This window comes from Syzygium oleosum, unplaced genomic scaffold (assembly GCF_021117445.2).
Source record: "Syzygium oleosum isolate NSW1041296 unplaced genomic scaffold, Sole_v2.1 Sole_v2.01, whole genome shotgun sequence".
NCBI classification, from domain to species: Eukaryota; Viridiplantae; Streptophyta; class Magnoliopsida; order Myrtales; family Myrtaceae; genus Syzygium; species Syzygium oleosum.
In genome coordinates, this window is record NW_026607485.1 from 32887479 (window position 1) to 32913938 (window position 26460).

General features: G+C 37.8%; 2 protein-coding genes across 5 annotated transcripts; both read right to left on the minus strand.

The window, feature by feature from the left end:
* Positions 1-268: 268 nt before the first annotated feature.
* Positions 269-20700, minus strand: LOC130138868 (anaphase-promoting complex subunit 4-like). Of its 2 annotated transcripts, XM_056314278.1 has the most exons (19): positions 20357-20699; positions 20129-20240; positions 18360-18451; positions 15454-15537; positions 14871-15110; positions 13297-13377; positions 11919-12070; positions 10683-10843; positions 10504-10604; positions 10332-10406; positions 6387-6566; positions 5684-5766; positions 5513-5611; positions 4239-4343; positions 3293-3428; positions 2966-3190; positions 2742-2894; positions 1589-1670; positions 269-807 (listed from the first exon to the last, which is right to left on the minus strand). In XM_056314278.1, the coding sequence occupies exons 1-19, from the start codon at positions 20426-20428 to the stop codon at positions 713-715; spliced, it is 2328 nt and encodes a 775-aa protein (XP_056170253.1). In that variant the 5' UTR covers positions 20429-20699; the 3' UTR covers positions 269-712. The 2 variants fall into 2 exon arrangements, with proteins under 2 accessions (XP_056170253.1, XP_056170256.1); XM_056314281.1 differs by lacking the exon at positions 10332-10406 and having other exon boundaries at positions 20357-20700.
* A 1066-nt stretch (positions 20701-21766) lies between these two features.
* On the minus strand, positions 21767-26084 carry LOC115665654 (putative disease resistance protein RGA4). 3 transcript variants are annotated; one of them, XM_056309139.1, is made up of 2 exons: positions 25744-26084; positions 21767-22030 (listed from the first exon to the last, which is right to left on the minus strand). In XM_056309139.1, exons 1-2 carry the CDS (start codon positions 26047-26049, stop codon positions 21965-21967), a joined length of 372 nt encoding a protein of 123 aa, XP_056165114.1. In that variant the 5' UTR covers positions 26050-26084; the 3' UTR covers positions 21767-21964. The 3 variants fall into 3 exon arrangements, with proteins under 3 accessions (XP_056165114.1, XP_056165104.1, XP_056165101.1); XM_056309129.1 differs by lacking the exon at positions 25744-26084 and adding an exon at positions 23467-25708; XM_056309126.1 differs by lacking the exon at positions 25744-26084 and adding an exon at positions 23455-25708 and having other exon boundaries at positions 21767-22021.
* Between the last annotated feature and the right edge of the window lie 376 nt (positions 26085-26460).

Consider the following 26460-nt stretch of genomic DNA (forward strand, 5'->3'; position numbering starts at 1 on the left):
CGCAAGTCCAATGAAGATATTGTAGACATAATCTCAAAATCCTGAACCTACCGTTCATTTGTGGATTCCGAATTTCTGAGACCGGAATATGGTCACTGTTCTATAAAGCCACCTTGAAACTATATATCCAACGGCTAGTCATGTTGATTATATCGATCCCCGAGGGAAGCCCTTCCACACAAGAAGGTATTTTGTGCATCGGATTGGATGCATCACTTAACGGCGACGTGGAGAAGCAAGTCAAATATTAAGTGAGAGAATTCAAACATTCAAACGCAAAGTTCGTTGGTCAATTAGACCAAGTGAACCATTCAACCCAAAGTATAAATAATCCAAACCAAGCATTTGGTTCTCTTATATATGAAAGTTATAAACATATACAGACGAAGCATAAACTTGGCACTATCGAATGGGTCTCAAAGCTTGCAGCAATACCATGAAGACAATTACCACCAGATAGAAGCTACGGGTCTAACTCAATAGATAAATAGTTACCTTTTACTCCAATTTTCTCTTCGACAAATGGCCACCTAGCAGAAAAGGCACATGGCAGGTGTAAGTTAAGGCTTTCCGAGAAGGGCGGAGCCAAAAAGCTTCAGTCACAAAAGCCCACATGCATTGCTTCTCACACCGATGTCTGCAGCTTCAAGGAGTAGAGGTCCACCCACAGGAGCAACACGAGCATAACCACCACAAATTCTTGAACGGATGGTCATTCTGAATCAGTGATTTCATCTTCATCCTCGTCCAGTATGTAGACCAGGGCCCGTTTTCTTGCAGCCAAAACACAAGCCACACCTCTACTTGCTGTTGCCAAAAAGACATCAACTTGATTTCAGTCCGGTGTTCCTTGAATATATGGCCATAACTAACGTGATGTTTAGACCTTTGTTGGGTAAAAGTAAAAGTACAACACTTGGATTATGCTGAAACACAGGCGGGAAGCAAACCTTCCGTGCCTAAAGAGGCTATGGTATGCATGTAAACTATAAATGCTCTACATTATCTTGCTATACTAGATAACATGATAGTATTAGTCATCATGAACATGCACATAACAGTTCTCAGTCAGTAACCCAGACTGCAATGTATCGTAAGAAGATTATTCTTGTAGTATTTGTCCGGCCACTATATATTCATTCCTTTTCGCACTTTGTCCTCTCAATTGATTTAAAATTAGGAGGAAACCTAATACTTTAGTATATTACTTCTTCAACTGAAAACATATTATTCTTTGGAGCATACTTTTGCATAAGTGGTCCATTAAAAAGGCACAATGTACCTATGCCAGTCACATTTAAACTTAAGAGTAGGTTCTAAGTGGAAATTTGGTAAAAAGCATGGGCAGGACTAATTCAGTTCCACCACGCAACCAACAAGATAAATTTGTAACTGACACTGGCAAGTTTATCAAACATTGATACACAAAGAAAAGAGTATGGGCAACAATAAGTTTCCAAACATCCAAAACTGCTAATGGACATGGTAAGAAACTCAAAAGAAAAAATCTTCAGAACTATACTATTGATGGCATCCGCAATGAATTGATTTTTAGCTCGATAGTATGACAGTGTCAAAAAATTCTTACCACTAACTGACAAGGGAGGAACTACAGCATGGGGAATGCTGCGAATCTTCTCATTCTCCATGTCTAGGTGTAAGATAGAGTCCTAGATGCGTAGTTTCACTGGGTTAGTGTTTCAGAAGTGAGAATAATAAAAGCAGTAAAAACGTTGTCACAAAATAGAAGCAAAAATAGCACTACTAACCCATTAGGGCCATCAAATGCACTTTACTTAACATAGATACAAGTATAAGGCTCCAACTGTCAATGTATGTTGGAACTCTTGCAGTTACAGTAAGGCAGAAAGTAAAACATCCTTTGAATTTGCAAGCATGAAATGGCATGTATATGCTTTCTAGACAGGAGGAAAAACTAAGCTGCTGCTACTTGTGCTGATGAGGAGAGCAGATAAATCATAAATAAGAACAATAAAAAAAACAAACATTTTTAAAAACCGTACCAGTGGTTCAACCGGTCAAACTGGTAGAGCCGTGATCTACCAGTTCAACTGATTGAACCGATTACATGTGATGTCACCTGATAGAATACTCTGCATATATTAGATTACACACGTTCAGAACAAAAGAAGCCCAGTGAGTCGGCAAGTGAACAAAAGAATCCCAGTGAGTCAGCAGAACCGCTTGAGCACAAAAGACAGGATTTAGGTTCTTAACAACATCGTTCAATTTTCTAGTAAATTAGGCCAATACGGTCAATAAATAAATTATCCACCACAAATTGAAGCAAGCAGACACCGGAGTAAATGGTTGGCACTTTTGTTAGTAACAAGAGGTTGGAGTTCCACACCCCAACCCAACTCCAACATTATTCCTTTAAATTTTTTGGAGGCCCAGAACTGGTCCAAACTAGTTGACAGGTTCGCTGGGTACCAGTTGACAGGCACACCTGGTTATCGGTTGAATAGGGTCAATGCACCACCTCTCGACCAATACTATTTCTGCTGGGGAACCAGACTGGACAGGTGTGGCCCCCGGTCCAACCAGAGTCACTTCTTAAAACTCTGAAAAGACCAGGAGTCGACATAAAAGAAGAATATCCTAGTAATTTTCCTTTTGCCATCAATGTCTTAGGTAGTGAATTGACATGATCCGGAAAAATAGAACTCAGGATATCATGACTAAGAAATTAATATGCAAGCTCCAGATCCATGAGTTACCTTCAATTGGTACAACTCCCAGTTATTTGCACAAGTGATACCGGCAATATGTACAAAAGGAAGGTCACAGGCCTGCAAGATCGTCATCCAGGCATCTCCCAAGTTTTCACGAGTATCATTCATCTTATTTAGCAACATAACAATTTGATGTTCCTGTTTCCAACAGAATATATTAGCCAAATTTACAAATTTGGGCTTTAAAATATAAGATACCAAGCTTTTACCTTATATAGAGCCAAATCCACACAACAGTAACCAGGAGGGATGCACAACAAGATTGCTTCCAAAGGTCTTCCCTGCTTCACATTGGTTGAATCATTCGAAAGTCCCCTCACTACTGCTAAACAGTTCGTTACATCTACAAAAGACTCATCAGGTATTTGGAAGGAAATATAATCTGTAAACCCAATTTCATGGGTTTGATTAGATGAAGCAAATTCAGAGTCATCCTGCAGAGTCATACAGAGAAATGATTAGCATGAAAAAGCAGTATTACCCTGCACATGTGGATCTCTGGATAAAATTTGTAGTTTAAGATTAAAGGTATATACCTCATAGAAGGACAGTGAAATGGGAATGTATCTGGTGGATGTTGAAACTGATGTAAGTGGGAATAGCGGCAACAAATTCATACAAAGTATCTTTTTTGAAATAGTAGAAAAAGGCATCTGGGCAGCTTCCTTGAAACTGTAATGATCAAATTAGTTCCTAATCAGGAAACATGAGATACGGTATTTCCATACACAAGGATCATAAGCTAAACAGAAAGCCCAATCCGATAAGATCACCCAACTAAAGTTTCCATGTACATTGTCAAGTAATCAACCTGAGATCAAATGCGAAAGACCAGATTATTAGACAGAGGGTAAGTGAAAAACTATTGTTGAGGACAATCTCCAGAATACAACCCCTAACCCCCAAAGGTTTCCTTTTCTTTCTCTTTCTCTCCACTCGTTATGGTCTCAAGATTCTGGCCACTCAGGCAAGGAAATGACAAATATAGGTAAAACTTTATGGTAATAGGCATGCGTATAGAAATATCTACAGACAAACCCCATCAACACAAGTCCTGAATCAGCCAAATAAGAAATGAATATTTCAGCTTAAATAATGGATGAGTTGGGTAAAACAACCAATTTTGAACCCAGGTAATTATCCTCAAACTCCTGTTATGCATACAAAGAGATCTAGAATTTCACATTTGGTACACATACCAGCAATGAGGACCAGACTTGAAGAGGGATGAGGGTGGGGGGAAGGGTTGGGTGGGGTGAGAAGCAATTACTCCTAACAATAGATAACAGCAATTATTTATTCCATCGTTCATATTTTTCCCACTGAGGAAACGTGTAAGAACATTTATGAATGAAAAAGTAGATATAGCATTAATATGAAGAATTTACAATGAAAAAGCAATAAACAATACATTCAAGTAAGAACTTCTATACACGAACAAGATTCTATGACATTTCAGATTTCTAATTCTTTTGTTAATACCTGTGTTCCATTTGTTGAAATTCCTTTGCAAGTGTCCTTCGCAAATATTCGGTGTCCCCAAATCCTCCAAATTGCAGTAATTCTCTGACTCTCTGCATTGTTTCTCTGAGACAATAATGAGGGTAAGACATCTTACTAACCTGACATGATATATCAAGGCAGAAAAGGGCAAGGAATTACATTTGATCTTTTGAAAAGTGAGACCTTCCAATCCAATGAGAAACAGCAATCAATCCATCAATTTCAACGCTTGTTTCCATGTGGTTACTTAAAATAGTGCTGGAACAACAATAACCACGGTTGAAGCCCAGCAAATCACCCTAGCTCAAGTCAACCTCATTTAGTTGAAGTGCTCTTAAGGATTTCCTGTTCCAGTCATGGAACGGAAATGGGAGAGCTGTAGGTATTATTGTGGGGAAGATCCTTTGCTGGGTCTCCGTTAACTCAAAAAAGAATATAGATGGATATGTTAGCAAGATGACCTGAAATGAAGAACTAACCCACAAACCAGGAGTCATTTAAAATTTCATATCCTCAGTTTTGGCAACTAATTTGGTCACATTCCATTAAAGCATGAGTCAGCCGCTAAAGAATATGAAAACAATACTAGGCATTCTGACATTTGAAGCATGACCAATTTCCATTACACCCTGATATTTTAATTCTCTGGCACATAAATGAATAGCACAACCTAGTGAAGGCCAACCAAAATTAGTTGCTAGAGTACATGAAGGCAATACTAAGCTGACCACACTTCGCAGTATCCAAGCCATTGCCTCACCAAATTTCAGGTACAAAGATGAAGAGATGACTCGCCACCCTTGAAATTATAAGGTCATCTATGTCCAATTATGAATCCAGTCATGTCTCCAGATGATACATGTGATTTTATAACTAGGGCCAGGCAATAACATTTTCTTATGAGCAGAATAAAATTCATTCAGAAAACCAAGGAGCAAAACTCACAGATAATTCACAAGAGAAGAAATTTATAATTCAATGGTTAGCCATTCTACCAACAATAATGACATGTCACAACTCAGCCCAAGTAAAAGTATATGTGAACTGAAATGACAGGAAAAAGTTTGACTTCAAGATATAAGTACACAAGGAATATCTACTGGAAGCTTTCTGTCCATGGTGATGCCAAACATTCCACTTGGTGCCTCCATCAGGTATGAACAAATAACAACTATAGATTCTGGGGTTCCAGGTGCCATATTGTAAAGGACATATAATTAGGAACTAGAACAAGTTAAGAGAAAGTCACTCACAGATCAATATCAATTCCTTCATCAGCCTTAGATAGATCCAGAAGCTGCATAACTGGATCTTGATCATATAGAAACTTCAAGAACACGACAACAAGTTCACTGTTGAAATTCACAAGAGTAAATAGGAATTCACCATAAGGAAGGATCCTGATTGACAAAAATTAGACAAACCTGTTGTATGTTAAAAGTTGATCACTTGGCTCTGACATCAGTTGCTTTATACATTTCAGAAGCCAGCTAAAGAAATTTGCAAACTGAAAGAGAGACGAAAGCAAAAGCTTCAGCAACATGCACATTATTACCAATACAAAATGCTTTCGACCCCTAAGGCAAATACCACAAGCATGCCACAGGCTTGAGAATTCTACAGGATCCTACCAATATTCTGATCTTGTCCTAGATTTTAGTGGTTGCACTATAAATCCTTTCATTTTGAAACAAGTAAGATTGCATTTCTTCAGGGTAGCATGCGAGAATTGAAAAGGTATCAATAAACCACAAGTTGTGTGAGGTGTGGGAAGCAAAGATAAGAAAAAGTCATGCAATTTCTCTTTGCTCCTTCAGTAGCATGACGATATCAACAACACAACAATGTGTTATTGTCAGTATTTCATAATATTGTCCTTTACACAATATTATATGTCAGCATTGTCAGTATTAAATGCTATTTGCTTACATTTATTTGTCATTCTGAGCACACAATATTGTCTGTTATCCACAAATAGTTCGACTTCATGTCTAAAATTTAGGAATTTAGTCACCAAAGACATGATACCATACATGATGAGAGACGGGCAAGATTTTAGACAATAGTTGCAAACAGAAAATATCAAGAAAGGTAGAGAAATCATAAGAAAGATTGGAACAGCCATACCTGCTGCACAACAGATGAGAGCACCGTTATGAATCGCTCAACCTGTACAAGCAGCATTCCAGCCTTTTCTACTGCATTATTCACCAGTGTCTCATCCAAACCAATACCTAGATAACGAGAACGCCATCTCGAAAGACCCCTGAGCTCACCCATTCTAAAGCCAATAATTTCTACAGCAGGCTGCTAAGTAAATAACAATACTTCAATTACTTAACCCCATAAGTCAAATATCATCTCTTATTAAGGAAACTGACACACACTCATGAGGGATAAAAATAGCATTGAACACGTAAGTAACATGCTAAACAGTAATAGGAACCATCGAAGTTAAAAGTTCATGAGAGAAAATATTTTACACAGCAAATGGTCATTACAAGCCATCTTCGTCTTTCAACTGCAAACTGTGTTTGGACTAAACAACATATTCTAGAGTCTCTAACAAATAAAAGTTATCCTGGAAAATTCATAAAAAAATGGAGTTTGGTCTGCTATCCAATTCATGCAAGCAGGATGGAAGTTTGGAATGTTCATGTGAAATTATCAAGTCCTGTCCCAAATTCACTGAGAGAGAGAGAGAGAGAGAGAGAGAGGCTATTTATGTGATAGTTGTGGGCTATAAGCACAATATTGACAGGAATTGCTAGTGTTTTCAAGGAGACAAAGCCCTAGCCTTCTGCTGTTAGCTTGGGGAAGGGCAACTTCTTTACAACCTTCAAATATCGAACTGCACCTCTTACCAATAGCTAATGCTTTTTTATCACTTAGCACTAGTCCCACAAAATTATACGTGGAACTAGAGTAGGAGGTACTCGACTCAATACTCTCCATGCTACCTATTTACCTCCCCATCTATCACATTTTTATGCTTCAATTTAAGGTGAAGTCCTAGCCTACAAGAGAGGCAGAGTATTGTAACATTTATACAGTAAACCACATCTTTATTTCATAGCTTAATCTTTTAGATCACTTGGCAATTGTTCCACAAAATTCTACACCATCGTGAATGCACATTTTGAATAGACAAAGGGAGAATGGAACCCAAAAGCATTGATCGGCAATACCATGGAGTTAAAGAGAATTCACAAGCTTTGCTAAAAAATGAATAGGCGGGCTTTTAAAAATGAGGAAACTTCTAATGGTGCTGTAAAGCTCTGTGATGGCAATTCTTTGGACACCAAGTCGTTTTTTTAATTTTTAAGGTAAATACTAGCTTATAGGTGGTAATTTGTAAATAAGAGGCATCCCCTTGGTGCTCTTTAATAGACTTACTTATCAAAAAAGAAAACAGGAGAGTCTATAACCTTAAAGAATATAACTAGAAACATCATTTCTCACTATAGTAGTAATCCACAAGAATGTGCAGCATGTACATGAAAGTCACTGTACCCAGGAGAAGCTAAGCCTCCAATTTAATTAACAACAACCCATGTACATGTGTGCACACCTGTGCAAGCACACGATCGCATGCATGTACATGCCAATGCACATGTTCACAACACACAAAAATGCCCACATGCATGGAGAGAGATCTGGCAGGAGAATAAACTGGTAATATCTTTTCTCAAGATAATAAAGGATTTTGTTGAAAGAAAAAGTTCTAGTACATCAGTATATTAAAATGAAAAAACAAACAAACAAACAAAAATAAAGCATCAGAAGAGTACACAGAATCAAAACATGATGCTCAAAGCCAGTTAAAAGGTACAACGCAGAAGCAACCAAAGATTCCGCACCCTACTATTTGGTTGCTTTCTTTCCAAAGGCACCACATGAGACAAAGGTGCGGTGCTCCAATACTTCTCAGAAAATGATCCTCCTAATGAGGCATTTCAACAACTAAAAAGCTGGATGGCAAGTTTTGGCAAGAACCAAACCACATTATACAAGGTAAAGATTTGATGCAAAAGCTTGGGAACGAAGTCAGAATGATGAAAGAGATAGTCAACATTTTCACCCCAATGCTTACATGCATAACACCAATATGTGAGAATCAAATTCAGTTCCTGAGATTCTTGATTGTAAGAATGTCATTCCAATTTGATGCACATTTACTAAAAAATTTACACTCTCAGGAAACGGAATTTGATTCTCACAGATTGGTGTTGTATGTGTAAGCATTTGGGTGAAATGTTGAGGAACAATGAAGCTTTGGTAGCAGATTGTTATCGATTAAACAACGAAATGATCATTTGGGATATTGAGTTTGTGAGACAAGCCCAAGATTAGGAGTTCGACGCTTTTGCCCGCCTCTTCTATGTCTTGCATAATTTGAAGATTTCTGTTAGTTTTGAGGATTGTCTTGTGTGGACCAATGGAAGAGATGAAATTATTTCTGTAAAGTCTTACGACAAGCAGCTTGATAAGGAAGTTGTTGGTGGAAGAACGGATTTTCCTTGGAAAGTGATTTGGAAAGTGAGGATTCCAATTAGCATTCGTCTTTTGCTTGGGAAGCAACCTTGGAACAAATCCTCACTTTAGATATGAGGCAAAATACTGGTTACCATGTGTTTCCTCGGCAAAAGGAGGCAGATTCCGTGCAGCATCTCCACCTTCATCTTTTTTGGACAAGAATGGTTTGGACAGTTTCCTATGATTGCACCGGGTTATCTTGGGTTATCAGAAGTTTATTGAGCTAGAGCTTTGGGCTTGGCAAGGCATTTAATTTCAGCGCAACAAAAAATCAAGGATTAACTCAATTCCCCTCTCCGTTTTTTGGCTGATTTAGACGGACCAGAACAAGAGAGCTTTTGATCGAGAGAAATCTTCCTTTCTGTTTTTATTGAGATTTGGCTTAAAGTCATACACTTTTGGTATAGTGCAAACTTGCATATGGCTGTAAATGCCTTGGTTGATATAGCTGATGATTTATCTGGTAATTGAGCTCTCTTTTGGTTTTGGGAGTTGTTTTGTATATGGCTCTAGATTTTTGGGCTCCTTTTGTCTTGGTGCTCTACAGGTGAACTATATAATCTATAAAAAGAAAATCAAACTTTTCTGAGGAACCAAGACTATTATACAAAACTGGTTAGAAGAGGCAAAATCCAAATATAATACTAGCAAACCAATTTCAATACTAGGACTTAACATCCTTAGCATTATCCTGCCAAAAAAGAGGTGGTATGACAAAAATCGTGATCTAAAGATACAAAATAATAGTTGATAATAATAATATAAAATAATCAATTCTCAAATCTAAGTACTTTAAACAGAGGCTCTCATAACCATGATTAAGCATCACAGAGTTGATCCATGTAGCCTCGATTCATAGTCATCCGAGGACCCAACAGTTAGTTATCTGCTCATTTTCTTCAGACAACGGAGTTCATTCTCATCCTTAGCTTGTTGACAGTAAACATTACACCGGAAGGTAGCATAAATAAGTCTAACTTCTCCTAGGCTCTAATAGTAATATTGGTATGTTAAAAGAGTTGAACATGATTCTTTGATACAAAATTGACTCTTGCAATTATGAGGAGATATATGCTGAGATTGAAGCGACAATAAACTTTTTCCTTTTAAACTGAGAACATATCTCTACACCTGCAAATTATAATGTGAAATCATAAACATTCTATATCCACATCTCATGTACAGCACTCTTAAAGCTCAAACTTAGATCAAGTTCAAGTTCAAACCAATGATCAATGACCTACAATTTCCATTATACGCTTCTAACAGAGATTACCAACTTGTTGAATCAGATTTTACTTCACCCTTTCCAGCCACTTAATTTTAGTAATCCATATCAATGCATGCGATATGTTCGTATGAAAAATCAACATCAGGATGTTCTGACAGATATGGTGTGTTTCAAGACAAGTGAAGCATAACTTACTATAGCAAATTCCTATCTTTATCTAATCACCTCCAAGAATGTTCTCCGAGATGCTTCGAACATAATAATTTATCAGGGAGAAAGGCCAATGCAAAGATAATAACGTGCACCTGCAGATGATTGAGGACAACCAGCTGAAGTTCTTTTCCAGCACCACAAACAACTTTTGATACACGCTTCATAACCTATCATTGAACAAACTAGCAGACTAAGATTATAAAAACCAACCAACAAAAAATCAAAGTCCTATAGCAACACCAGAGCTTAAAAAACCAGCTGTACCACTTCACCCAGAGAATTAACAAGAAACTGATGGACTGCAGGACTGGTCCTAGCACCACCAAGAAGACTCAAAAGTTCCTCCTGAGGAGAAGAGTCAAGACCTAGATAAACAAACAGAAACAGTTAAATGAAGAAAAATGAAAAGCCATCTACCACTCTGTATTAACAGTACCACTTACCATGGTCACTAATAAGGTTGGATAGCAAATCAAACTTCTCATGAAATATGTTCATGGCATCAGCCCACTGCTTATGCATAACTGATAAAGATGTCCGGATGACATGAAGTAAATCTTCGATGTTCGAAGCCTGTTGAGCAACTTGATGAAGTTCATTTTTTCTGCAGACAGGAAGAGATTGATAATCTAAGGAGGCATTCGGCTGATTAATATTCTCAAAAGTCTGTTCTGATTTCAATTTGAGAAATAAAAGAGTTCAGAAAATGTGTTTGGTAACACTCTGAAAGCAGTTGATGAATATAAGGAAAACTATTCTCTAAATCAAAATTACAAAATGAAGATGACTTTTTAGTATTTGCATTCCACATGCAAACATGGAGATTTGGAATAACTAAGCCTGTTTTTTGAATGCGACATAACCCAAGCATATTCTCACAATTTTCATCCCCAACGACATATATGTTTTCACTTAACATATATTTTGTCAAAAAACATTGAAAACAGTTTCTATGAAATGGAAACTTAAAGTGTTTGCTAAAACTAAGCAGGCCTTAATGGTTGAGAACAAAATTGATGTGTGAATTATGTGGCAATGTATAAAATTTTGCAATAGTAACTCCTGCAAATTTGTCTGACCACTTTCAACATCTGACTTTATAGATTTCTAGAGGTTTCTACTAAAGATAGTATGATACTTGAAGGTTGGGTAGAATCCTTAAGCATGAAAAAAATTATTCAGGCTTCGAAGTATGAAGCATCATGTTGTTCAGCTTATGGTGATTCTCAAAAGTCAACTTAGTATCATGTTAAGAGTAATTTCCAAGAAAATTGCCCCGAAATTGATCTATGTTAACTGTCCATTTCTTTTTAAGGATGAAGATAATATCCTGAGTTATATGAGTTTTACTTTCCTTATGACCAAACAAAGTTAGATACACTGACACAAATATCAATGCACATAAACAACCTAATATAATCGTAATATCAAGTAAAATCACAACTACATAAACTAAAACAGAAGTTTCACCTAAAACTTGAACAAAATTAAATCCTAGTGCAAGTTTACCTGTTTTGGAATATTGAAGTATCAAGCACTAAAACAGAAGTTTCACCTAAAACTTGAACAACATTAAATCCTAGTGCAAGTTTACCTGTTTTGGAATATTGAAGTATCAAGCACTAAAACAGAAGTTTCACCTAAAACTTGAACAACATTAAATCCTAGTGCAAGTTTACCTGTTTTGGAATATTGAAGTATCAAGCACTAAGCAATGGAAACCATGCATGCTATCTCCAACCTTTTGACCCCCTCTTGATTCAACAATGTCTTCAACAAGTTCTCCTGAACATGCAACTGTCAAACGACAAAGATCCTTGGATAAAGCCACCTAATGATAACAATTACATGCCTGTTAGCTTATTCTGGTGAAACATCAAACATGATATCTGGAATAATCCAATGACAAGAATTAATTTACAGAAGGTACACATTTGATTTCTAGCAAACAGTAAGCATTTACATCTATCAAAACATTATCCAAGCTGTTTGACATTTACTCTATCTGGCTGTTTGACAATTATAGAAACATGTTTAGTTACCACTGAGCTTTTATTCGATATTTTCTTTATGAAATTCCAATAATGTGTTCATGAAAAGACAATGTATCTGACAACTATAACTTAAATGTCACAAAGGGAATGAAATTCTTTGTTGGTCACCAAAGCATTTCTAGCAAGAATCTTTGGACAACCACAGACTCATTTGTAACACGTAATATATTTTTTAAAAAACAACGATAAGCATGCCAAACATATACATATAAACAAGCATTTTTCCACATATCAGTTTTCTAGGAAAGACAAATTTCATCACATTATTGTCCAAGATCCATATGACACGAGTAATGGAACTACCATTTATGTGAGTCTTGCAAGTGTAGACTAAATGTTGTTTTAACTGGTTCTCTAGCTTTAAGGAGAAGACGTTATACAGTTACATTTGGGAACATTCTTAGTAAAATAAAATGATAACAAGCCCTAATAACCATTGAATCATCCCCTTTAAAAGCATTCCAATAGAGCCTTAGGCCTCCCTTCCACGTATTTGATAAGTAGAAAGAATTATTATGTTCCAACTTCCTTAAGAAGTCTCAGTTGTCTCATCCTTGAAAAACAATGCACACACCTTTTGCCCTCACACACTTATTTCCATTCCCGTAAAAATGTCACAGCGATGCATGGAGTCCATAAGAGCATGCAATCTAAACTAAATATGGCATGGCAACTAAATGCAGATATGAGCCAAAAACATCAAGGAGCGTCGCATAAATTTTTGCTTCATTTAGTCTAGGTTCTTTTATATAAATTTAAGTTTATCTTGATCACCAATCCTTCAAAAAGTCTCTTAAGGTTTATTTGTATTTTTCTTTTCCTAATGCATGGGAAAAACTAAACAAAAGAGAATATACCATACAATAAAGTTGAAATATGTTGATAGACAAAGTAGGAAGGAAAACAAAATTAACAACAGCAGAGCAAAATGGGCAACTATCATTAACCCATTAGTTGAAGGAACATGGAGGCTCTTTAGAGACAACTATGGAAGTGAGTGTACCTTGCTGATGGAAGCATTTAGAAGTCGGCAAACAGTGTTTCTGTCATTGGTTGTCGTGGGAATATTACATTCATGTATATTCTGGCGCATATTCCCAGGCGTTACGGCAATCACACAGAAAGAAGCAATAAGTGACTCATTATATCGAGCTGAAAATAGCCAAGTGAATATAACAAAGAGCAACTATACAAACAAAGTGGAAACAGAAAGTTAGAAACGCTTCAAACCTGAAATAACTAGTATATGTGGAAGCTGTGGTATCTCTACAAGGTCAACTTGGAATCAACCAAGCACCATAGTAAAGTAACATCCATTTTTAGATCATGTCAAAGACAAAACTAGCAAAAAGAGAGAAGCAACAACTTAACAAAAAACATCATCTTCATGGGCAACAGCACAAGTACAGTATCAGTACTGATTCAACTGTTCTTAAGGCTTTTAAATGACCTTAACTCAATGCCAGATTACAAAATATTTACATTTCATGGGAACTTGGAAGGCCGTAAATTAGTAGTTCACAATGTGGTTCCAAAGAAACTTTGTATTCTTGCTAGTGGCATTTTTTTTGCGAAGGAAAAAGAAGAAAAAGCAACCCAGAGGCTCAATATTGAACTAAATGAGCTAAATCAATTTTCATAACAAGAGATCTTCCTATCAATGATGTTTAATTTTCCATCTAAAATATCTCATCTTAAAGTGCATATTACGTGCTCTACAGAAAGCACATAGATTTTGGGATTGACTTTAGGAAGTTCACCGAGTCAGACATTTTGATCAAATCAATATTGACAATAAACAAATTTGTCTGAGGAAACTATAGTCCACACTTGTAGATGTGGAAATAGAGCAGTGGGCCCTAGGAAATCCATTTGGAAGAGTTCCTACAAGGAATTATAACTACAAGGACTTGCTCCACGTAACTAAAGAGACAATTGACAGAACCTAAATGGTACTTATTAGAACAATTCTCCTGCTCGCATTTTCTAGACTAATCAAATTTCTTCGGTTGAGAAATTCTTCATGTTTATTTTACTTTCATGTTGAAACAGTACCAAACCCAAACACGCAGGAAAGTTCCAAGTACCTAAAATTCTAAATCTTCTGATGGTTGCACACCCCAGAGAGAACTATCTACGTACATGCGCCCTCTCAGAACACTTTCCCCAACCGATGGTTGCATAGGCTCTCTCAATCTCCCTAGAACAGAGCAGAAACCCGAGAGTCTACAACAAAAGCAGAAAGTCTTACAGTCAGGCTGACCTCAGGTCAAACAACAAAAAGATACAGATAAGTGTGTTGTATCAAAGTCGGAGGTGTCATCAGAAATGAAATCTAGCCAGGGAATATGGCATAAACATTTAGAACTTTTACAGGCATAACTTCACCTAGTATAGTTTTTTAGTTAACCACCCATTACTTACCAGGCAATACTGATTTACTGCCAGTATGCTATCAAATCCATTTATTAAGAAAGACTGCTGTATGAGAGGCAAGAACAAGGAAAGAAGTACTCATTGACTGAATTTGATGGACCATAATGCTAAATATTTTATCTGAACAGACAGGAGACTTACAACATTTCCGATTGGAAACACACCAAATATACTGAAGCACAAAACCCCATCTTTATCTCCACTGCAAAGGATATTGAAACATTGCTTTGAAGAATTCGAGAGCTCTACGAATGAATCTTGACCATCATCAGTTAAACCAGTGTCTCCGGGCACTAGTCCAGGCATGCGAGGAACTCTTGGAGCTGGAGGGAAGAAACGAGTAGTGCGATCTTCAAATGCCAAAGTGTTACCAGAAGTGTCCTATGAAAGAAAAGTAAATAATTATTTTTCCAATTGGAAAAATAAAAGAAAAAATACAACAAGAGATTAGAGCTAAGGAGTCGACAATCAGCAAATTAACAAGTTATAAACGACACCAAACATAAGGTTTTCAAAACATCGTCCATAAACCCCAATTAAAGCTGTTGGACTGTAAATAAGATTCTAAGGTTGAAAAAGAAATATTTTAGTAAACCAGACTAAAATAACTGCTTTACAGCAAACAAAGCATTAGATATAACATGAAACGCATGAACAATAAAATATTGTCTGTTAAGAATCAAAATCAAGAAGTTTATCAACTTTTAAGTGGAAAGATGCATACTCTGTTCACTTGGGTATCTTCCTCCCAGTTGAGGCACACCACAGCTGCTGCATGGGACTTCAAGCTTCTTAACAGTTTTCCATTCTGCTTAATATCTATACCATGTTAGGAATGATTATACCACAGCATGTATAACTGCTGCAAGTACTAGCATATATAAAGCAGCAAACCGCATATCAATAGCTACGTAAAGAAAGCTAGATTAGTAAGATAACATTCATTACGTAAAAAACAAACTCTCTTCCGAGCAAAATGTAGTCCATGAAGTGGATGATGGTTAAAAAAATGGTAGAAGTCTCAAAGAAACAGAAATGCAGCAGCATCAACCAAATTCGCAGCCATTGTACTATGACCAAACAGCTATAGCTTAATGACATAACCAGTTATCTACGAGCTTTTCCACCCACAAGCATATATAAGGCATATACACATCCTATCATTTAGGAGTCACCTAAATTATTACCTTCCTAATTTGACTGAACTGAACATATTTGAAATTTTTATAATCAAAAGAGACTATTAATTTAATGAAAATGAGCATGTCATAGATGACTGCTTCTATTGACACCATCCGCCTAGACCACGGATCCTCACAATGAGCTTGACCTCAGTAAACACTATGCTGTAATTTGTCGTTGACATTTGAAGCATTTTCAATCATCGATGACAACATCAACAGCAAGGTAACAATTTTCTGTCCTACATGAGAATGCAATTGAGCACATCATTTAGATTCAAGCCCTAAAGTGTATAAATCTATTGAATCTATCATTACTGTATGACATGTGAATCCAACAATTCAAACTGATTTCACCGATTAGATATGAGTCAATCTATTTCCTTGATTCGTAATCAAATATAATTCAGGCATCAAACAATGCAGTGTCAAAAACATTCCATGGCTTTGATGTAGGAGGACAAGTCCCACAAGAAAGAATTAATCTTTAGGCATCAAACCCAAAACTCTTAAGCATCACACCTTAAAGAAAACTTGCATCACAAAATCCCAAAGCAAACACTGGCATAATTCCATAATTTATCAACTCAATTAAATTGTAAAAATTACAATTACATTTATACACTCTCTAAAAGTTCTACTCCGATTTGAAATAGGAAACCTCTAAACAAGACACATAATTGCAATATAAGTAATATTCACTACTCAAAGTAAACGAAGGTATATTAGTAAAATCTATATAATACGTAAATCCTAGTTGATAATTTTCCAATAAAATTTCAAGAAGAATCTTGATCCTTGTAGAACTCTTATTTGAGTTGCAAAGTCCATCTTTACCAAAAGCTTGATAGAAACGCCAATATTTGAACAAAAATCATCTTGCGTGATTTTGTTGGCTGCATCAGGCATGGTGGATGTTTTGATTGTCTTACGCTAAACTCTATAAGTTAGAATCCAAGAACAATACTAACCCAATTACAATACTATGTTCACAATCTTTGTGCCCTTGCAGTTAAATGCGGTACTTATTTGACAAAAAAAATAATTTGTAGAATATCTAACGTCTAGAAATCATAAAATCAGTTTAATTTCAATATCTTTATCATTAGTCATGAGCCTACTTAACAATAAGAAGAAATCGAACTTCACAGTTAATTTACATATGTCAAGAAATACGTATCTTAAACACTATATCAAACTTTCTAATTTCACTGGATTTAATTCTCACTTCACAATCCATAGATTTAATATTTTGATTCGTGACTGATATTTAAATGTGACAACTTTGGGTGAACCTAGGTGGTAATCATGTCGTGTCAAGATTATGGCAACCTACTCAACAGTTAACACAATTGATAAACGAATATTTCAAGTTCAAAGATCAAACCACGCAACACAAATTGACTAACGTAATCTATCTACCTATCGTCCCAACTTGATTAGCAACCTGACCTATTTTGACCTATTTATATTTAGCTCAGTAAGTTTTATGACAATAAATTACATATGAATTTCGTTTTCAGATTGGCTACAAATTACACCATACAAATACAAGATTTTATGTAAACCTAGGATTTAGTATGCTTAAGGCTTTGACATTGAAGAAGATATTCACATTGCACATATTGTATTAGTTATTCAAGCTGTGTCGGTCCTGTTTGGATTGAAATGACCCATTCAATCTAACTAGTTAAACAGGTTATTCATCTCTTGTCATTTGTTGACATATTTAACAAATGGGTCATGTTCGAATAGAGTGTTCTAATAAGTTTTGTTAAGATTATACTTAAAATATGGACCTTTAGAGAAAACCGAAGAGCAGAAGAACGAAAGAAAACCTAGAAACTTGGAACAGTGAGAGAGAAAATGCAGAGAACAGAAACAGATGTTTTTTAAATAATGTTGTTGTATTGATTTCTCTCCTTTATGATTAACAAAGAGATGATAGGTTTATATACACTTGCAAAGAATCTGCATAACAAAAATCAGTTTGAGTTTGAATGAGTTTGAATGAGTTATAGATGTTGGTTGCTTGGTTGTCCGTGTGCAGAGAAGCTGGAAGTTTCTCGCTGAACCAAGTCTTGTGCAGGAGAATAGGAAGATGCAAACTGCTTGGGTGACATGACAATTTGATTTGGGCTGGAAGCTGATTTGGACATGGTTTGACTTGTTCAACACTTATCCTGCTCGGATTGACCTATCTACCAGTCCGCTATTAACTTGACATTGGCAGACATGACCAGCAAACATGGATTGCCATCTATAATAGCAGATAAATGTTCGTTGAGCAAGCTTGCTGATTGCATTGCATAATGCCACTTTTGAGCAATTCAGTTTCCCGTGAGAGATCAGAGAAGAACACATTCTGATGATAAAGGATTCTTGCAGGAGGAATTTCTTGTTGAGAAGTAATGAGCGTAACATTAAAGTAATAACAAAGAAAACTTACTTCAACATCATGCAGTGAAACTGTACCATCTTCAAGTCCCAACACAACAACCTTGCCATCAGGACGCCAACATAATGATGTTATACATTTACCTGGAGTAACATTAGAACAATAAAGAGAAGCCAGTATTGATGACACACAATGAATGTGCAAAGAAAAGTGAGATCAAAAGAAACAATGAATGTGCAAAGAAAAGTGAGATCAAAAGAAACAATCAAAAGAGAGAGAGAGAGAGAGAGAGAGAGAGAGAGAGAGAGAGAGAATAATTTGTTCACAAAAAAATTAATAGATGAAGAGGGAAGATAGAGAACACACAGTAACTGAGAAAATGTTAATCAAAATTTGTGAAGTGAGGCAAAGCGTCATAACAGTACAAGATAACTGAGGGATATTGGTCACTTAATATGGGATTTCTTTGGACTAGTAGGTCATCTAAAGCGAGGGAATCTATATCTTTTTGGCGACCTCCAATCCATTATCTCCATCCAAAAAAGAATCTTGCAGTTCAGCTTTGGAACCTCAAGGTGGAGTGGATCCACGAAAGCATACTTCAGGCGAGGTCGCAAGTGTTCTAGTATCTACAACTTGGGATCTCAACAGAAACCATTCAAATATTGGCTCAAGTACTATAGTGCACTCAACAACATGTTCTCCAAATTTAGAAGACAATATGATGCACAAAGCATTCAGATGTTTCTGGAGAAAGAACGCCTCCTCTCTAAATTTTTCCAGTGAGAAGAGATAGCAAGAACTGCCAAGGCTAGGCATCTAATCCGAAGCTCTTACGATTTTGAATTACCAAGATTTAAAGTCATATGAGAACTTAACATACTTGAATGCAGCTCACCCTACACTCCTAGTCTCTTCGCTTTCTCCAATTCCTCCCTCCATCCCTCTCGACCAGATTGTCAAACAAGTATGCAGCATAGCTTGAGATATCCTATTAACAAGTAAGTTAAAATCCCACCAGCGAACTTAATTAATCAAAATGCTGTGACAAAATGCCCCTCTGTAATAAGGAGAAGATAAGTTAATTTCAAGCAATACAAAATGTGAGAAACTTTCCAGCCTATACTCTACATTCTAGTATCCATTAAATCTCTCCTTGTAGGGAACGCTCAATAAGTAAAAGAAGAGGAGCAAGAAGTAATATTACATTGTGAGAGTCAGCATCAGAAATCTAAGGAAAACTATATAGATGCCTGATGGCATTGGGATGGTATTCTGCAGGGGCTAAACCTGCCAACTCCATGTCGGCATCTAGCATTTCTGCATCTCTAGCTTAAATGATGTCCCCTCCAATTCAAGTTCGTTATTTTCATGGACACTTTAACTGGTGTATCGAAAGGGAAACAAGATGGCAAAGCAGGAGCATGGTACACTTCCACTTGGTCTAGCAGTTGACAGGAATAAATAAAAGTCTTTCCATTTAACTGATATCAGCTTGGAATTCTTTACTTGCAACAAAGTCATCTCTAAATTTCCACTCGTATCACCATCATTCGCTCTTCATTTTTGTGTAAAACACCAATTCCTTAAGTTCAACGTGATCTTCTCATTTAGAAATTCAAGCACTTTACCCCTCTATGTTCGTCCAATTCTCCATCGAATGCAATTTGAACTAGAAGGAAGCGCAGCACATTTAGGAAAAGCGAAAGAAGTAAGACGAGATAAGGCCAATGACTCAGAGGGCACAGCAAGCCATCGTCGAAGGACACGAGCAAACTGAACAGAAAAGACAGAACTTTCTCTCGAATCGAAGCAATTACCAGGAGAGATGGTCCACAGCCTCTGCCAATTGAAGCGATGAAGCACCACCTTCGAGTCCTCCGTGACCATGGCCAGCAAATCCTTCTCCGGATTCCACTCCGCCATCTTCACCTGCCAATTGCAAAACCCAGCAAAAACCTCACATAACCAACCGAGTCGGAAAACAATCGAATCGGCCCGCCCATTAGGAGGTCGCAAAAAGAACGCCCGAACGGGGGGAGCCGAACCTGAGAAGCCAGCGGTTTGTCGAACTGGAGCTGAAACGGAAGCGCACGCCGCGACCCTTCGTCGGTCTCCATTACCTCAAAAAGCTCCGGGAGCAGCCGAAACTGCAGGAGCCAATCAGCCGCTGGAGCGAACCGCGAGGGAGTGTACAGAAGCGTCGGTGGCAAATGCGAACTGAGAGAGAGAGAGAGAGAGGGCTAGTGAAGGATAGGAGAAAGCTCGATGCTACTTAGGGGAACGGAGGGCGGTCGAAGAGGTGAGACGAAGGAGGATGGAAGAGAGAAAGAGCGAGCGAGAGAGAGAGAGTAAAGGAAGGAAGTCCCGGCGGAGTCTTTTGAGAATTGAGAGAATTTGCAGAGAGAGAAATTTGCAGAAATGAGGAACGAGCAGAGGCGGGAGAGAGACAACGAGGAAGAGAAAATGATTGATGGGCGGGCCGCGCCGGGCCGGATCGGGCTATATGCCGGAACCTGAGGATCATCTCCGGACGATCGTCGCCGAACGCGCCGCTGGTGAACGACGGAGGCTTGGTGGAGTGGGGAGTCGGGGTCGGAGCGGAGGGCTGATGGCACGAGAAGAAAATGTCGTCGTCGGGGAGAGAGGCAGAGGCGAATCGTGGAGTGACACGTGATTTCGTCAAGTGAGGGTAATTTTGTCCAAAATTACAATTGGGTGAAAATCCCCGGATTGAATCGCGATTAGGTTCTTCCGCTTCCTTCTTCTTCCTCTCCCGCTGCTGAAGCAAATTGTCGCTTGCGCTCCACGCGAGCGCATTGCCCCACTCTCGATCGCCGCTCTCTCTCCAGAGAAGCTGCTCTCTCCCTCTCATCCACTGTAATTCGTTTTTAGTTGATTTTAAACCTGCCGAACGAGCATCATCATTATGCCTTCTCTTTTGATGCCATCTTTGAAGGTTGAGCTGAAAACGGCGGCGACGTGGGGGCGTTCGGACACATAATCCGGCGATCGCCGCCGCCTCCGAGGGCAGTCGACCCAAGATCCGTGGACAGATCTGGCCGAGAAAGCCCCCCTCCTTTTTCTGCTGGGTTTTCCCCTGGATGCCGGCGATGGCGGCCTGACCGCGGAGCTCCTGTTCATTTGGCGAGGGGGCCCCTCTCTCGTCCACGATCTCTCTCTTGAAGGCACGTCGTTCCCTTGGAAGAACCAATTTTTGCCTGTTCTGGGGTTGTATGCCGCGGTGAGGTTGAGGTGCTGATGTTGATTCTCGTGTCAGATCAGACAAGGTCTCAAATTTCTCGGTCGCGGACAGTCCCTAGTTATCCTGGGAAACTCTCTATGTAGTCTAATGAAATAATTACAAAAAAGGTCAAGTAATTGATGCTCATTTACCAAAAATAAAATTTGATGGTATGGCGTGATGTCATTCACTATCCGTGGATGAAAGATAAATATCAATATAAGAAAATTCAAATAGAAATAATGCAACGGTTGATCTCGTACAATACGAATCAGGCGTTTTCTCCGTAGAGAAATTTGCAATACAAACACAAATAATAAAGAACTGCACTCATTCAAGGAAATAAAGAAAGACATATACTATCACTAGTCATTGTTTTCATCCATGAAAATGAAAGAGATTCGATGAAGGATTAGCAGAATGTACGACCAAATCTTTGCGGAGATCCACACGGCATGTCAAATGGATCGTGGGAGTTCTGCGCTCAAAAGAGAAAAAGAAAATGAGCTTGGAGTATTTGTAACACAGCATTATGGCATTTATTGTCGTGACGTGCGAATTTGTCATTTGAGGACATGTATATTACTATCCTAAGTCACCGGCCGGCAAACCCGGAGCTCACTCAAGCCATTTTTCATGACAAATAATTACAAATATTCAATTTAGTGACAAAAGGAGATCCTATTTTGTAGAAATATTCTTAGCCACATAAATTTCCTCGTTTTTCCATTACATGTTACATCTTAAAAAAAATAACATGCTAGGGTGAATTGATACATAAAGAAGTTCCAGAAGTGGCCCTGCATTTGAGGGATTTTAACTTTACGCTTTTTGTTATTTAGACAGCTGTAAAAAAGAATGAAAGCAGTCCAATTGCTCTAAGTGACCCCTGATCTTACACATCTCTCCCAGCATATAACAATATTATATGCTTATCTCCTTTTCTTTTACAAAATTTCACGCGAAAAGTTACGTTGTGCTTGCAGTTAGGAAAGCATTTTTATGGCTATGGCTTCATTCACATGCATTGTTTGTGCCCCTATGCTAGCGCATTTTGAAAGAATGTTGTTGGAAATTTTTCACTTTGTGAGAGTTATTGGATTAAATCCGATTGTGCAAAGTAAAAAACCTTAGCGAAATAAGAATGTATATTACAAACATAATTAGAAATTAGTTATAAGAAGTTGAACCACATCACCATAAAAATCATGAACATAGATATGTGCAACTAAATTGATTGGACAAATTAATTGAATATTTTGATAGTTTTATAATAAGATTGAGAAAATTATTTTTTCCTGAAGTAGGAAAGTTAAATTGAAAGTGAACAGATTTCTTTGTGCGTTAAGTTTTCATGCGTATAAAGCTACAATAAATAATTTTTTTATTGGATGATTTATCTTCATTAACGATTTTTTTGGCTGATGATTTCATTTTCATAGATGTTGATCATGCGCATTTTGCATTGGCTCCATCCGACCCTCCAACAATTTGTATTAAGCCAAGTGTCTTGCCAACAAATATTATCCAAGAGCCTTCAAAATACATTATTTGGAGTAGCAATCATTCATGGTATAAATTTTTTTTTTGGTTTTATTCTCTGACTTAAATTTTTTAGATAGCATTGCGAATTGAGTGTGTAGTTTTAAGTATAACTCAGTATTAAATGCAACTTCTAATTTTTTGGTCGAATTTAAATTGGATTAAATACTTTCTAAATAGAATTATTTAATATTGAATTCCTTTTGCAATCAAATGATCTACTATTGATTGTATCTTAGTAAATATTTTTTTTCATATCATTTTTTTTCTTTTTCTAATTGCAATACTTTAATTAAATTTTAATTCGACTGAAGAATTAAGTGAATTGCTATATTACATCCAAGAACAAAGAAGAAATAGATAGATGATTACCTAATCCTCCGTCCATTGTACAGGTATAAGATCAAGTTGGATTCGAGGAATGTGAGCAATTTTGGGCCAATCCTCGCCAGTTGTTGGTTGACATCTCTCGCTCAGTTCACCACAATGTTCAACACGCAATTCTTTGAGGGCAATGAGGGACTTGATTTCTTGCGGCATAGATGATAAGTTGGGACATTGGATCAAGCGAATTATTCTGAGACGTGTATGATTGGATAGCCATTCGGGTACAGTAATGAAGCTCGGGCAATCATAGACAGAAAAGGACTCCAAAGCGCAAGAAGACTTATTGAAACATTGAAGCAACTCCATCACTTGTTCGAACATTGATATTGCCAGCGTACGAAGATTCGGAAAAAAGATGGAGTTATTCCCTTTGGTCAATATGAGCTTGCAATTACCAATATTCAAGTACTCTAAGGCGATTAATTCCACAAAAGGCAGAGATATTGGTCTCCCACAATCTTCAATTTCCAACTCCCGAAGGCGAGTTAGTTGGCAAGTGCCTTCAAATAAAACTTGGAGATTTTGGCATCCAACGAGTCCCAAATATTGTAGATTTTCTAGGTATTGTATTCCACATTCTTGCAAACTTTTCTGCTTTGTTGTTACGCATATATGTCTAAGACTGACAAGCCTCTTCATATTTTTGGGTAAATCATCTAGCTTTGAGCAACGATTGAGTAATAAGTGTAGCAAACTCTGCAGCTCACAAATGGTATCCGGAAGCTTCTTCAATTGCTTGTTTTCAGAGAGAAGTAACGACCTCAATTGCTTCAAGTTGCATATGGAACTTGGCAGCTCCTCAAAACTACCACACGGCAAATCTAGATACCGCAAGTGGTTACATTTGGAGATGCATGTTCTAGCAAACTCTCTAGTAATAACTCCATCATCAATATTGAATTGAAATTTAATTGCACGGAGCCTCTTTGAAGTTGGCTTTCTCATAAAAGGTGGGACACCATCAAAATTTGAAATTCCCTCTAACGAAGAGCTAGAGAACGAAATGTACCGAGCTCCTTCCGAAATCTCTACGGTATCTAAGCCAACAACAGAGGAATCATTTTGTGCCACAATCATTGCAAGAGAATGGACTAGATCGTGCACTTTAAAAGTTAACACTGATTCGGACTCCTCAACCTCTTGGATCAAAGATCTCTTCCACAACTCTTTGATGTACTCAACATCAACCTCTTCCGATGCTACTTTTTCCCTTGATGAACTAATGAGTCCTAAAGCCATCCATAACCAAACAAACTCAGTGCTAAGAATTTCATATCCTCTGGGGAAAAGTGAAAATGTGGCAAAACAACGTTTTAAGTGGGACGGTAAATGATCATAGCTAAGCTTAAGAACCGGCAAAATATCATTTTTTTCTTCTACTAACTTCCATATCTCGCTATCTCTTATATAAGCCCAATACCGTTCTTCGCCCTTTGTGTAAAGTAGACTTCCCAAAGTTTTCACAAGGAGAGGAACTCCTTGACATTTTTTGACAATGTCATTTCCAATGTCAAGGAGATCAGAACGTGATTGCTTTTCCTTTTGATTGAATGCCCATTTTTTGAACAAGGCCATGGAGTCTTCATGATAAAGACCTTTTAGATTATGCGTTGGATGGGTACCCATAATAGAAGCAACTTCTGTGAAGCGCGTTGTGACAATTATCTTGCTTTCACTAGCTCCTTCGGTCAGCAAAGCTTTCAATTCTTCCCACCTACTGCGGTCGTTGCTCCATACATCATCTAAGACTAGTAGAAATTTCTTGTCTTTGATGGTGTCTCGCAGAAAGGTTTGTGATTGTTGACTATTAAGGTTACTCAAGCTTTGACCAGTTGCTTTGATGATTTCATCGATAGTTTTTTTAAAATCAAAGTCCTCAGGTACACACACCCATAGTCGCAACTCGAATTGCTCCTTCACACTGTCGTCATTGTAAACTAATTTAGCTAGAGTCGTCTTACCCATACCTCCTATTCCAACTATGGGAATCACCGAGAGGTTTTTGTCATCTGGTCGCATCAATATCTCAATTATCTTTTGTTTATCAACATCTCTTCCAACGACATCCAACTTGTTTATGAACGAGTGAGTCATCTCTCGTGATCGCAAAGGCGCCACTCCACTGTCAACACTCCTCACATTAAGATTGAATTGATCCTTTTCGATGGAAATTTTAGATAATGTCTCCCTAATCTCTTTGGTCCTATGACTGATTTTTGCACGGAGTATTACTGGATTAGACAGAGAAAAGAAGCGGTGTACCTTCTCTAAGACACCCCCGTATCGACTGATTACCCGCTTTCGGAAGGCTTCACACTCGAGTTCATCGAGCACATCCTCCGCATCGTACAACACGTCTCGAAGCCGAGCTAGCCACAGTTGCAGGCGGTGGTTCTTCGCCCGTTGCTCCTCAGCATCTAACAACACGGCCGTTATAGCAGCCAACGTATTTTTAAGCTCGTGGATCTGATCTTCGACGCTGTAAATTGCGATGGCTTCTTGGAACGCCGGGGATGCTATCTTCCCCAGCACACCCTGTGCGATGCCGAAGAGGAGTGATTCAGCCATGCTAAGTTATGGGGAAATTGATTCAGGCTATTTGGTTTTGAGACGAGTAGAAGATCGAGCACACTATGTCTTCCTTTTGTGAGTTAGCTGCTGCGACGACGACTTCCTTACGGTTGGATGAAAGGAAGGTTCCATCCTTACGCGCGGCCGGCAAGTCAACAGAAACGCGCTTCCTACCATTCCTTTATCTTACTTAACCAGGAATGAAGACTTTCGGTTCCGATCAGATAGCTACCGCTCTGTCTTTCCTTGAAAGAGTCGTCCCAAATAATTTGAGGAGAAAAGGGATGGGCTACCCAGATTCACCAAGAAACGCGATAAACTGATACTAATTCTAAAATTAAATTAACACCTAAATAGCATTCGCAGTTTAGTGATAATTCGATGCACCTTTGCTAGAATATTTTCATG